At 39.1% G+C, this 12,924-nt stretch overlaps 1 protein-coding gene across 6 annotated transcripts in view; it reads left to right on the top strand.

The window, feature by feature from the left end:
• Positions 1-12,924, top strand: part of TFDP2 (transcription factor Dp-2) — a 74,766-nt gene that overhangs the window by 37,914 nt on the left and 23,928 nt on the right. For all 6 annotated transcript variants that reach the window (XM_068955066.1, XM_068955065.1, XM_068955071.1 and 3 more), the window contains 3 exons: positions 3,032-3,135; positions 8,382-8,503; positions 11,021-11,068. In XM_068955066.1, the coding sequence (XP_068811167.1) occupies positions 3,032-3,135; positions 8,382-8,503; positions 11,021-11,068 (274 nt within the window). The remainder of the gene's footprint in view (positions 1-3,031; positions 3,136-8,381; positions 8,504-11,020; positions 11,069-12,924) is intronic.

Genomic DNA, 12,924 nt, shown 5'->3' with positions numbered 1-12,924 from the left:
CTGTATTGTTTGTATAAGCTTTTTTCTAAGTAAGTTAGGTGACTGAGGAAATTTGATAGCCTGTTGTGAAATAGAGGATTATTCAGTATTTTTAGCCAGCTGTTAAAGATGTCTCAGATACGGATCCGCCTTTTGTAAAATTAAATTAATATTTGCTAGTATTGTTACTCCAGACATCAAAGCAGTTTGTACAGAACATTAGACTATCCTTCTCTCAAGTTTTTAATATTTCTGATATCTACATTCCTTTAATTTTGATAAAGGTAAGACATTGCTTCTCTACTTTTTTTTTTTTTTTACTTTATTTTTCTGCTGTGGCTAATGAAGATCTTTTCTTGTTGTTGTTAAGTATTCTGAGGTAGAAACAGAGAAATTATGTTGCTGAATTTATGACCTTACAGTTATGGCAGAACATAGCTATGCTAAGTAAAAAAACGACTGTGATTCAGGACCAAGTGAAAGGAGAAAACCAGGCAGTGAAGGAGAACACCTTCTGTCAGAAAAGACCGGGGAACAGAGAGATCTGCTCCCACCGAGTCAGCTCGGGTCCATTTGGGTGAAGCTGAACGCTGGTGAATTCCTGTGGAAGGAGGAAGGGCAGGAGGGAGGATGCTAGTTGGTTGCTGTACTGTTCTGAACGAACCTCTTCCCTCAGGCGCCCAAGGTTTTTGTCTGCTAGGGTGCTAAGAGAGCTAAGTAGCTCTTCCGGAGCTCATCTGCATGGCTCATGACGCCAGCTAGACCCAGATTGACTCTCTGTGGATTATTAGGCAGTAGCAACTCTTTCTTTTACTTGATTCTGCTTCCAGACCTGTTAGTGTAGTTCCCAATTTTGAATAAGGCTGTGGCTAAGAATGGGAGGAGGTATTTGACTGAACAATATTCACAGCTCTCTTGCTTTGAAACTGTCACAGAATCACAGAATGGTTGAGGTTGGAAGTGACCTGTGGAGATCATCATGCTCGGGCAGGGTCACCTGAAGAAGACTGCCCAGGATTGTGTCCAGGCAGCTTTTGAATATCCCCCAGGGAAGGAGACTCCACAACCTCTCTGGACAACCTATTCCAGTGCTCGGTCACTCTCAACAGTGAAGAAGTTTTTCCTCATGTTCAGACGGAACTGCCTGTGTTTCAGTTTGTGCCCGTTGCCTCTTGTCCTACTGCTGGGCACCACGGAGAAGAGTCTGGCCCCATCCTCTCGACACCCTCCCTTCAGATACTCGTACACGTTGATGAGATCCCCCCCTCCCCCCCGCCCCTCAGTCTTCTCTTCTCCAGGCTGAACAGGCCCAGCTCCCTCAGCCTTTCCTCATAGGAGGAGGCTAATCATCTTTGTAGCCCTTCGCAGGACTCGCTCCAGGAGCTTCATGTCTCTCTCACACTGGGGAGCCCAGAACTGGACACAGTACTCCAGATGAGGCCTCCCCAGGGCTGAGTAGAGGGGCAGGATCACCTCCCTCGACCTGCTGGCAACACTCTGCCTAATGCAGCCCAGGAGAGCACTGGCCTTCCTGGCCACAGGGGCACGTTGCTGCCTCGTGCTTAACTTGTTGTCCACCAGGACTCCCAGGTCCTTTTCTGCAGAGCTGCTTTCCAGCAGCCCCCAGCCTGTGCTGGTGCATGGAGTTATTCCTCCCTAGGTGCAGGACCCTGCGCTTGCCTTTGTTGAACTTCGTGAGGTTCCTCTCTGCCCATCTCTCCAGCCTGTCCAGGGCCCTCTGACTGGCAGCACAGCCCGCTGGTGTATCAGCCACTCCCCCCAGTTTTGTATCCTCAGCAAACTTGCTGAGGGTGCACTCTGTCCCTTCATCCAGGTCATTGATGAATAAATTAAACAATAGAGGCCCCAGCATTGACCCCTGGGGGACACCGCTCGCTACAGGCCTCCAACTAGACTCTGCACCACTGATCACAACCCTCTGAGCTCTGCCATTCAGCCAGCCAGTTTTCAGTCCACCTCACTATCTGCTCATCCAGCCCGCACTTCCTGAGCTTGCCTATGAGGATGTGATGGGAGACAGTGTCAAAAGCCTTCCTGATGCCAAGGTAGACAACATCCACTGCTCTGCCCTCATCTACCCAGCCAGTCATTCCATCGTAGAAGGCTATCAGGTTGGTTAAGCATGATTTCCCTTTGGAGAAACCGTGCTGACTACTCCTGATCCCCTTCTTGTCCTCCAGATGCTTAGAGAAGGCACCCAGGATGAGCTGCTCCATCACCGTCACTGTCATAGAGATAGGAGCTGCTGCTGCCATAATGTCCTTGGATAAATAAACGTGTTTACCACTTCAAGTAGTTTGTGCACAGCGGCTCGAAAAATGGACTAATGGCAGTGCTGCATGACAGTTTTGTTTAACAGCATTTGTGAGACTCTTACAGATTGAACTGTGTTTCTCTCTATGAAGGCAGGAGGAATTAGATCCTTAAGCAATCCGAGATCACAAAGCATAATGAAAAAACATGATGAAAACAGGCTGGGTTAGAGATGGAATTGCCAGCTGACTTTATCCTGAAGTCCAGCTGTCTGCTCTGTTATTTTAGGCAAGTTGCAGAGGCCTCGGTTACTCCGTCTGTACAGTGGTACCATAGACTTACTTCGCTGATGTTTGTCAACTACTTTAGAGTAGTCAGATGAGGAATGGTTATGGCTATAGATTTTACACAGGCATATAGTTATAGATGAGTATATGAACTTGTTTCTAAAAGCATACTCCTGAATTTTAACTTGTAGTGCTGAGGCATGGCAAGCTGTTTGCACCACTTCTTAGGCAAGAGGAAGTTGTTTATGGAAATGCAATGGTGACATGTAATTTTTAACGGAAAATAATGAAGCTTTATGATTTTGTGAGGTGTCCTTGTGACATCTGCTAAAAGGTCTGGTGGATGCCCTGTGAGGGTAATATTTGCAGTGAACAGGACAAAGTTAACCTGGTTCCAAAGTGTTAAAATTATATGGGAATTCACCAAAATGTTGTTCATGGGTTACTGTGCAAGGAAGTAATTTAAACTCTGTTTTTATTGCTTTTTTTAGGTAATATTTCAATAATTACATTACCAGTTTCCAGCACCAACTCTCCAACTAAGATTTTGCCAAAAACCTTAGGACCAATAAATGTGAATGTTGGACCCCAAATGGTAAGTTTTGCAACTCTGGTAATGCTAACTTGCGTAACAAGATGTATGACTTCCCACTTATGTAATATGGAAACATGAAAAATGAAGATGTGAACTGTGCTAGGAACTTGCGACTTCCTGCTCTAGCTGCAAAGGCTACTGAATACTTCAGAGTGCCCCACCTCAGTGGAAATGTAATGACGTGTAGGTACAGCGATCTTGGCATGCTGGAACTGCCAGTCCCAACAAAAACGTTGTGCATGACCTTAGGGCATACCTAACTTTCTGGCTTTGAATGGAAATCCATCATGCAAAAATATGAAATTCACCAGTTGACACTTTTACCTATTACACAAAATTGTATTAAGGAGAAAAATCTCATGAAGGATGTCATTGATACTCTTTCCGTGTTTTTTAAGCCATATTCTCCCCACTTAAATCTTCAGAATTGCCAAAGACTAAAAGTGTCTGACATGTCCCTAGAGATTTGACTTGTTGAAACTAACTCGTCTTAGAACTGTCTTTTCCTGTCAGTGGTAACTATATGAGAGTATAATGCTGTTTTAGGGATTTGGGATCCGTTTATGATCTGTTTTTGAGAAACATTCTCAGTTTTCTGGTGGCCAGAGGACAAGCAGGCAATACAGTGAACTGCTTTTGGAAACATGATGCCTGGTTGCCAAATGCTTAGCCTATGTACAAGAACCGTTTGATGTGTTTTATAAATACTTGTTGTGCATCCTTTTCCCAACACACATTATTACTGTTCTCCATGGCTCTTATCCCAATTGGACAGATAGGCACAAGCATTGTAGCCAGACAGCCCTAAGCCCCCACCAGCTGCATTCTTCATTGTGTAGTGTCCTTCATCTGAAATATTAGCCAAAGGCCGTCTACCAAGAAAATGATGTTCCTGAAAGCATTGGTACTGACACGAGTAGTGCTATAACGTGCGCAGTGTAATGTTTCCCTTGAATGGTTCTACTAAAAAAAGACTTCTCCTAGGAGTGCAATAAATAATTGCCAAGAACAGGAGAGAGCAGTCAGTAGCCAGGTAATGCAGTTCTCACTCTTGCCACTGACTTTTCAAGGTGTTTTTTGCAGAATCACCGCTAGTTACAAGTTAGCCTGTGTTGCTGGCAGAAGTGACAAAAGCTGTTGAGCGATGCATGTCTAATGGAGGCAGGACAATAGACAATTATATTTGCTTTGTGAAAATCTGTGGAGGCTAACGTTCTTGGTGTGGATTTGCAGCTCTTTATCTTCAAATTTCTGAACAGTAAATTGAACAATGGCGAATATCAGTACTGGATGTATTGTACTGGATGCTATGTAGTTATAAATACACTGTAGTATATCGTGAGCAGAACTACCTAAGATTACTCTAGCAGAAAGATACCAGAAAGAAAATGATGTTTTTTTTTCTCGTGAGGATTATTGAACTCATAAGGCTCTTCTAACTCTTTTCATCTAAAGTTAACTGTGAAGCCTCACTCTAGGCAGCTCTTCTTGCAGGGTTTTTCATGTGACAGAAGGAAAAATATAGTCAAAATATAACTGCAATACTGCTAGCCTTGCTTCCAGCTTAAATGGTGATATAAGCCATTAAGGAGAGAATTAGACCGGTGTGATCAATGCGTAATTTTTCCCAGATACTTCATTTTTCATAGTTGAAATTCTCATTTTTCTGTTCTTGATTTTTTTCCCCCTCTTTTTTAACATTCATAGAGGAATCAGAATTGTGCAAAATATTCAGAATGTGCTATCTACAAAGTTTTTGCTCAACTTGTACAGTATCTCTTCTTATGCCTGGTTATCTTGTGACTCTTTGATCATCCATTTCAGGACCTTGCCAAAGGTAGATGCTGCTTGTTATAGAGAATGTGATGACCCTAAAGCAGGAACGTTTTGCTTCTTTACATTCAACATGTTCTTACAAAAAGTATTCAGCAAGTTTTGTTGTCTTTAAATCAGGATGTTCCTGGAGGTCACTAGCATACCTGAAAACTTTGGCTTGGTTCCTCAGAGTGGTTCTTGAGAACAGGTAGTTTAGCCCTGCATCTATTTTTTTTAAACTACTTTAAAACCTTGTCTACTAGTCGCTTCATAAATCTCCTGTCACCGACCAAAAGATGAACAGTGGAATGATCACAAATGTAATGTGTTCATTAGAATTTTATGCAAGTTGATTTATACTTTCTTGTGCCTGTGCTCCTTTTTTTTCCTGTGTGATTGTCACTCTGTTTTAAAAATCATTTTGGTTATTAATGCCTAGTTCTCCACTATATTAAGATGTGTATCTGAGGATTTGCTTGCCACCATACTTTATATCAAAGTTTGCTACTTTTGCTAATGATACATTTTTCAAAATAGTGGTATGTGACATGCATTTTTCCACAATATTAAACATATGGTTTCACTTTTTTGTTCAGATAGGAATAAAACTGTCTCCTGCTAGCCTGGCTTACTATTCTACCTTGAGTAATCCATATATTGACATTAACTTTATTATGAGTAACAGTACAGAAAGCTAGTTACCATCAGTTTATTCCAGTGGCTTTTCATCATGTGAAAAACTCGGGCAATTTCATTCAAAGAGCAGAGCATGTGCTTGTTGACACATGGTTTACAGTGTGGTTTGTAAGAGGTCTCCCTATAACTGGTGTTTGTTGCGGTTGCATTAGATTCAGTTAACACAGTAAGTGCTGGTGAAGGCTGAAAGTTTGTAGTTTGAATTTGTGTTACGTGCGGTAAGTTTGCCTTGATCACATTATATGTGAAAACGGCTGACGTCCTTACGTTGTAATGCAATTACACTACAATTTTACATCATTTTACAATGTTAGCTAAGAACGATAAGGAGTATCTTTCCTGATTGTGAACGAGTTCTCTGATGCAAAGTAGATGCATCTTCTCCTTGCCTCTGTTGAACAGTGGTAAGATGCAGAACTCTACTGTTGTGGTAGACCGAGACTGGGAGCTGAGGCAGGGCATCTCAGGTAATAGTGATAGTCTCTATGAGTGAATTTAACAGCATAGTATTATTGATAAAATAGTACTGCATCCTACAGCTGTTTTTTTCTTTTGCTGAATTAGGATATGGGATTTTTTTCCTGTTTTATCTTATGCAGTGTGAATTTATGTGATTACTGTGGGCACAGTGGAAAATTCTGGCTGTCGGAAATGGAATCAGTCCTCTGAAAATACCCAAATATGCAATGTTTTTTATACCTGTGATGTCTGTGTCCTTGCATCCGAGAATTTGCAGCTTTGTTAATGAGCTATAGAAAGGTGGATTGTGTGCTTGTACGTATCTGGGTACTGTCTGTAACTGCCTGGCAAAGCAAGGTGTTTTGGCAAGTGCAGCAGCGCTGCCTTGCTGTGGCAGGGATCCTTGGAAGGGTATGCTGTTATTTTCCGTTTCCACTAGATGGCACTAAAGCATAGAACGATAGAGGCATTTTGGTCTTTGGAATATTCCAATTCAACATTATTTTGCAACCTCAATGTATTGTACTGCTTGTCACAAGAAAATTATGATGAGAGAGATTACAGATAAAATACTCTTATGATACATTCGCATTATGATTTAAATGAAAATTGCACTTACTTTGCTCAATAGAGCAATGTGAAACCTTAGGGCGGGTAGAATGTGGTGAAATGCATTTCAGTATGCAGCACGTTTAAAATCTTTTCTCTCTGGCATGCGTCAGCCACGTGCTGGCAAAGCCATACGCTTACTGAAAATAAATCTTATTTATAGTTTTGCAAGAAACTAATATAAGAAGTTACTGGATTAGATTAATATTTAATTGAAATGCTGTATTATTGATTCTCACTTACATGCTAGTGTTATAGCAGTGCTGAACTTAGGCTTTTCAAAATCAACCATTCTATCATGAAACGTTTCTGATTTTAAGCTAATGTAGCCAGAAGTTGATAGGAGTTGATAGTGCTTCCATGTAGATATGAAAATACATCCAGCTGGGGATCTGTTGTTCTCTAATATCAAACAACAAATACCTAACCTGTACCTGTGTTTTGTTTTCCCTGTTTTTTCTGTTTTTACTTATCTCTCTCTCTGTCAAGCTGTCCATTTGCAAAATAAATCAAATAAATTGGTTTCTTCAGGAAAAAAAAATATAAACGTTACCACAGTGTAGCGTTGGGAGGGTGTAAAGTAATGTTCAGTGAGCTGAGGAAACTGGAAATCTTTAGATAGATGCCATGTTTTCTACTTGTTTAAACAAATATCTGTAGATGTGAAACAAAATATCTGCCATATACCCATAGTGAAGAAAAGATGCAAAATTTAATAGAGTTGGTACTCAAAACGTAACTAGTGTATGGAGTAAAGTAAAATAAAGTTAAAAATAAGCTGAGTGTAAAGGAGGCTATGGTATGAATCTTACCATATTGACACAAAGAATTTGTAGTTTATATTTTATTTTAAAGATTAAATACTGTTTCATTTTTACATACTCTCTGAATTCTCCTGGCAAGCTACTTTAAGGAATGAACTGAGATGTGATTTAAAAGTTGAGACCAAGTGTTTTAGTGTTGTTATCAACCCTTTGAATAGAGTTCCACCAGCTTTAAATAAATGTATTGTAAAGCCTGTCTGTACTGAAAGCAAGCCATGCAAACAATGCATATCAGCAACAGATGCCAGTAACTTTCATCTGCCTTGCTTTTCCATCTAAACCAGGTTCCTTTATTTAGCATAGATGAGATATAATTTTAAGTACAGACTTTCCATTTAATTTCATAGGTGCGTTGTCATTTTATTAGCTTGCAGAAATGCCTTGAAATCTTGTAAATGGTAAAAACTGCAGGGAATACTTTATTTGGACTCAGATTATCTTTGATATCCAAGAAGGGCAATTGTAAGACACACACACATCCTTTGGAAATGGGGTTTTATTAATTCCAGTGAGCAAGAAATCGCCTACATGTATTCTGGAAGAAAAAAGTAGACAGAGGTACCTGCCCTTTGTGCCTAGTAATTATTTAAATTTGTCTAGCTCTGGTTCATATGAATAATATAGTAATAAGATACAACTAGGAAGAAAACTTAAACTTAACAGCATTGTAATTATTGTCATATATGAAGATCTTGTAATGACACCTTTTCAGTATATTTGACTGCAGCTTGTATGTGGGGCGGTGTTTTTTTGTTTTTGTTTTAGATCCATGGCTAATATGAATTTTTGGTTATGTTAGCCTCTGTTTTCTTAAAAGGTTTTTTTTTCCCTCAAAATTCATAGATCATAAGCACATCACAAAGACTGACCAATTCAGGGAGTGTTCTGATTGGGAGTCCCTATAATCCAGCTGCAACAATGGTCACGCAGACACACATAACAGAAGCTGCTGGCTGGGTTCCAGGGTAAGGAGTTTGTTTTATTTAAAGATGTTTGCAGATCTGTTCCATTTTTTCTTTGTTTGTACTCTTTTATCTATATATTGGCTTATGATTTCTAGTTCTTGCGCAGTTGAAAGGCGTGTACTCTTAGCGCATTCTGCATTTTTGATGTCTGGAACATGTGAACGCAGAGTCACATGCACCAGTCACGTCACTGTCTGTTTTAATTTTGTTTCATGGCAGTGTCTGTTTCTGTGTGGTCGTGGAGAGGCACAAATTGATATGCCTTCACTTTTTTCAGAAATTGATGACATATACAAGTAGCTTTGTTATAGAGCAGGTGCCAACAGGGGGAGAGCTGTCAAACATGCTTCAAGAGGCATAAAGAAGAATAAAGCTGTAATGGCAAATTGTGAATGTAATCAGTGGTGTGTTTTTATTACTGTTTTACAGTATCGCAAAGTTTTCATGGAGTTCTGAAATACTTAGAAGTAACGTGACTATTTTTAACTCTTCTAAGGAAATCTCATCTTCACAATATTGCATGATTTTTTTTTGAATTCCAGTACTACTGAACTTACCTATCATCTCAGACAGATCTAATGCTGTGCTTCTGAAAATTAAAAAGTAATTTCCACGTCTAGGTCATTTCCTAATCAGTGAAGAGTGTTAGTAGGGCCTTTCCAGCTTTACAAGTGGGAAAATGGAGCATCTAGGAAATGGTAGAAACGCGAGCGTAATGTTTGTACTTTGACTTTCTTCCTTTTGTGCTTTAAGCAAGGTCTGTTATGTATTTTACTTCAGAGTTGCTATTCCCACCATAAAGTCCATAAACTGCACGTCCAGTTGAGCAGTATTTAAGTTTGATTTTCTTTGGAAGAGGGGCCTTATGTGAATGTGTATTTATCTCTGCAGATAGCTTTTGAATCCACTTTGTTTTGATTTTATATGATGAAGGAGTTGTCAAAGATGACCTCGTTTTGTGAATTGTAACAGGAAATCCTCTCAGTATGGTGATGAGGGAAAAGCTGTAGTGTCTGTTCACAGCTTGCAAAACCAGAGAATCATCTTCCATTAACTTTCTTGAGCTTCACCAAAACCCAATAGTGTAGATTGTGAGACAAACTATTGGCAGTGCAACCACCACCAAGGAGAAATACCTTCCTTCTGTTTGGATAGTGTCAAAATCTAGACACGCTACTTCCAATGAGCCTGTTGTTTATCCTCTGAAAAGCAACAAGATGTTTTCCAGACACACCGGTTGATCATTATTAATCCCCACAGAACTCCATAATATAGATCATATTTTCATCTGAAGAACCAAGGAGGGAAGGTTCTGTGATAGTGTCTTCCCTTACCAGCTGTGAGCCATTAGTGAAGAAAGTGCCACGGGAATTACAAGTCCAGACTCCTTGCCTTCCCATTGTTTACTCCACTCCACGGATTCCAAATTGTTTCCAAAATCAAATGAGACAAGATCACATTCATTGTCAGGGCTCCATTACAAACAGAGGCAGTCTGGCTTGCAGCTCTCCTGTCACTGCCCTTCCAGTTCCCCAAGGACCGAAGCAAATGTCTCAGCCCCCCAGCTCTGCTCCACTCTTACCTCAAGCTTCTGCACTGTAATGGCAAGTACCATGGACAGGGATTGCCAAAGAGAAAAAAAGCGGCAATTTTGCTACAGAGGAAGATGTCCGCTGACGGGATTTCTCAAATTGAGAACGGTTCTGAATTGCACAGCCCAGTATATGCAGGCTTTCATGGCACAGAGCTTCACATCCAACGTTTTTTTCAACTCCCCTTTTCAACATTGCTTTTTAACTGCGTAAATACGCACTGCGGGCCCTGTTTTTGAAATTGCAGGGCAAAAAAAGTTGAAGTAATTTACTGGCAGTTGTCAACCACTGTACATTGTTATCAGATGCAAGCGTAAAAGATATAAGTTTGGAGTGCAACTTCTGATATCTACTTGCTGTAGCTAACAAACAGAACTGTAACAAAACTGGCAATAATTAGTGGCTGCTACTCCTATACAAAATTCATGGCAACTGCTTCCTCAAGAGTAAATAAATCTCTTGTATGCTGCTGTGCATACCAAAATGTTTAATATTTTATAGGACATATGTTATGCCCTTCCATGTGGGAGAATTTTAAATTGGGATTTCTGAAGAAGTCCAGCTTCTCTTTTGATGGGATTTGGTTGTCTAGCTCACTTCAGCACCTCCTATAGTCGCTGCTGAAGGGAGCTCTCTAAAATTACATGGACAAATCATGGTAGAACTAGAACTTAGAGTATTAGGTGGTTTCCTGTAGTACTACGGTCTAGTAGAGAACTTTTCTAATAGTATTACCCAACTGTCTGGCAGTAATCTCTGGCAGCCTCAGAAATCCTAACCTTTTTTTCCTCAGATTCTGTCAAACTGTAGGTGTGCTATTTTCTTCTTTCAGTAAACATTAATACTTAGCTAGCCACCAAATGCATGGATTTTATTGGTATAGATATAAAATACTAGTTTCATATAAGTTTTGATTCTCTTCCAGGGACAGAAAACGGACTCGAGAATTTATAGAATCAGATTTTTCAGAAAGGTGAGTGTTACTGAACATGTATGATGTATACAGTCAGTCTTACCTGGTTCGCTTCTCCAGTTCTGCTCTTTGAGAAAGAAGGGTGTCCACTTCCTGCTTTCAGCAGTTTTCACTCCTCTGTAGTAAAAGCTATGTTGTATGTTATTCCATGTAGTTATTACTTTATTTGCTTTATTTACTTTTACAGACAAAATTGGAGACGTGAAAACCAACTAAAACACGTTTTCAGAAATGGTATTGTTCTAGTTTTTCAATGTGACAGATACTAGTGATGAGATAATCTTTTTCCTTTGCTTCCAGAAGTTCTTTGAATCCATTCAGGGTATTTTAATTTGTTTACCTACCAGAGATTATTCAAACTGATTAATTGCATAGGGGTTAGACTTTCCAAAATATCTGCTACTATTCTTTTCCACTCTTCCTTTTTTCTTCTGTCCTTTTTTCCAGTGTTCTCATTTCCTTAGGTAAATTTGAAATTTTTAAAAACATTCTTATATTTTAATATGTTTTTAGCTTGTTACTGTTGACAGTGCTAAGCTTTACTCTTGCCTTCTGATGTACTTTTGCAGCTCCCTTTAATACCAATGTGAACGCAAACATTGATGTTTTCTGTAAAATTATAGGTCTCTCTGAAACATACCATGAACCAATTCTGTAATTTAAAAAAAGTTTCAGCTGAGCATTTTAAATGCTTCTGCTGAAATATAATGCCAAATTTTTATTTGTACAGAAATGCTAAGGAGAATGGTGATTTGTTAGGTAACTTACCTCATGCGTTAGGCTTAAAGTATTTTTGCTTCTGAGTTCCCATATTACTGTTATTGTCAAAACTGAGATATGATTTTTCAGTCTCAATTGCTCTAGCAGATTTTTAGGAAGTGACTGGCTTTTGCCATGTTCTTAACATGATATTGCTATAGAATGCTTAATTAAAAAGAAAATGTGAGGATATCACATTAGACTATTTTAAATCTTAATAAGGATTTTGAAAAATTTAGATACTCAAAAACAATTCTCTAGTGAAAACTATTCTTTCTAGAGGTAATTCACTTGAAGTAGACACAGCTTTTTAACTCTGTTCATTTAGTTTTATGATGGTCTGTTAGGCCTTTTTGTCAAGTGGCAAGACTAGAAAAATAGAGGTTCTGTTTTTCCCATTTGTGTACTCTGCGATAAGTTTGAAGCAATAGGGCCGGCGACTCTTAATGTCACAGTAAATAAATGTGCTATATCAGGCATTGAGGTTATTTAAATTTATGTAGTTTTAGCTATCATACTGACATTTCGGTAATTTAAAACTCCCCTTGCACACACCTTCAGACATACTCTGCTTGAACTGGAAGCGAACGTTGTTTTACCAGGCCCAGATAATCTTGTTTTGTTGTTTAAGGCTTTGTGAATTCAGTCTTCAGAGGATTTTTCTTCCAGATGCTTTAATATTTTCCTTATTTTATAATGCTAATTTTGATTGTTAATTTGTAGAATCTAAAACACTTGATTGCATATGTGTTTATATGCTACTATTTATAACAATTTGTTCCCATTTTATAACTCCTGTAAGAATGTAAAACAAAAAAAATCTAAAATTAAAACATTCCCCCCAAATTACAGTCATCTGAAAATTAAATGGAGTTTGTAGCGCATACCTTTCTCATCTGAGATTAAAAAATATATATAGCAAAAAAAACCTGGATTTCTAAAATTTCTACTGCTAAAACAAAGAGCTGAGTGGCTGCAGCATCTGGTTCAGTTGGAAAATGTTCTGTTAGTGATGGGGGAAAAAGTGGATGCTGGATTTTAAATAATTTAAGAATCTGTGCTATCTGACTGTAGTATTGCATGGTGTAACCATAGCT

Source organism: Struthio camelus, chromosome 9 (genome assembly GCF_040807025.1).
Source record: "Struthio camelus isolate bStrCam1 chromosome 9, bStrCam1.hap1, whole genome shotgun sequence".
Classification (NCBI taxonomy): Eukaryota; Metazoa; Chordata; class Aves; order Struthioniformes; family Struthionidae; genus Struthio; species Struthio camelus.
This window is presented reverse-complemented; position numbering and strand designations above follow the sequence as displayed.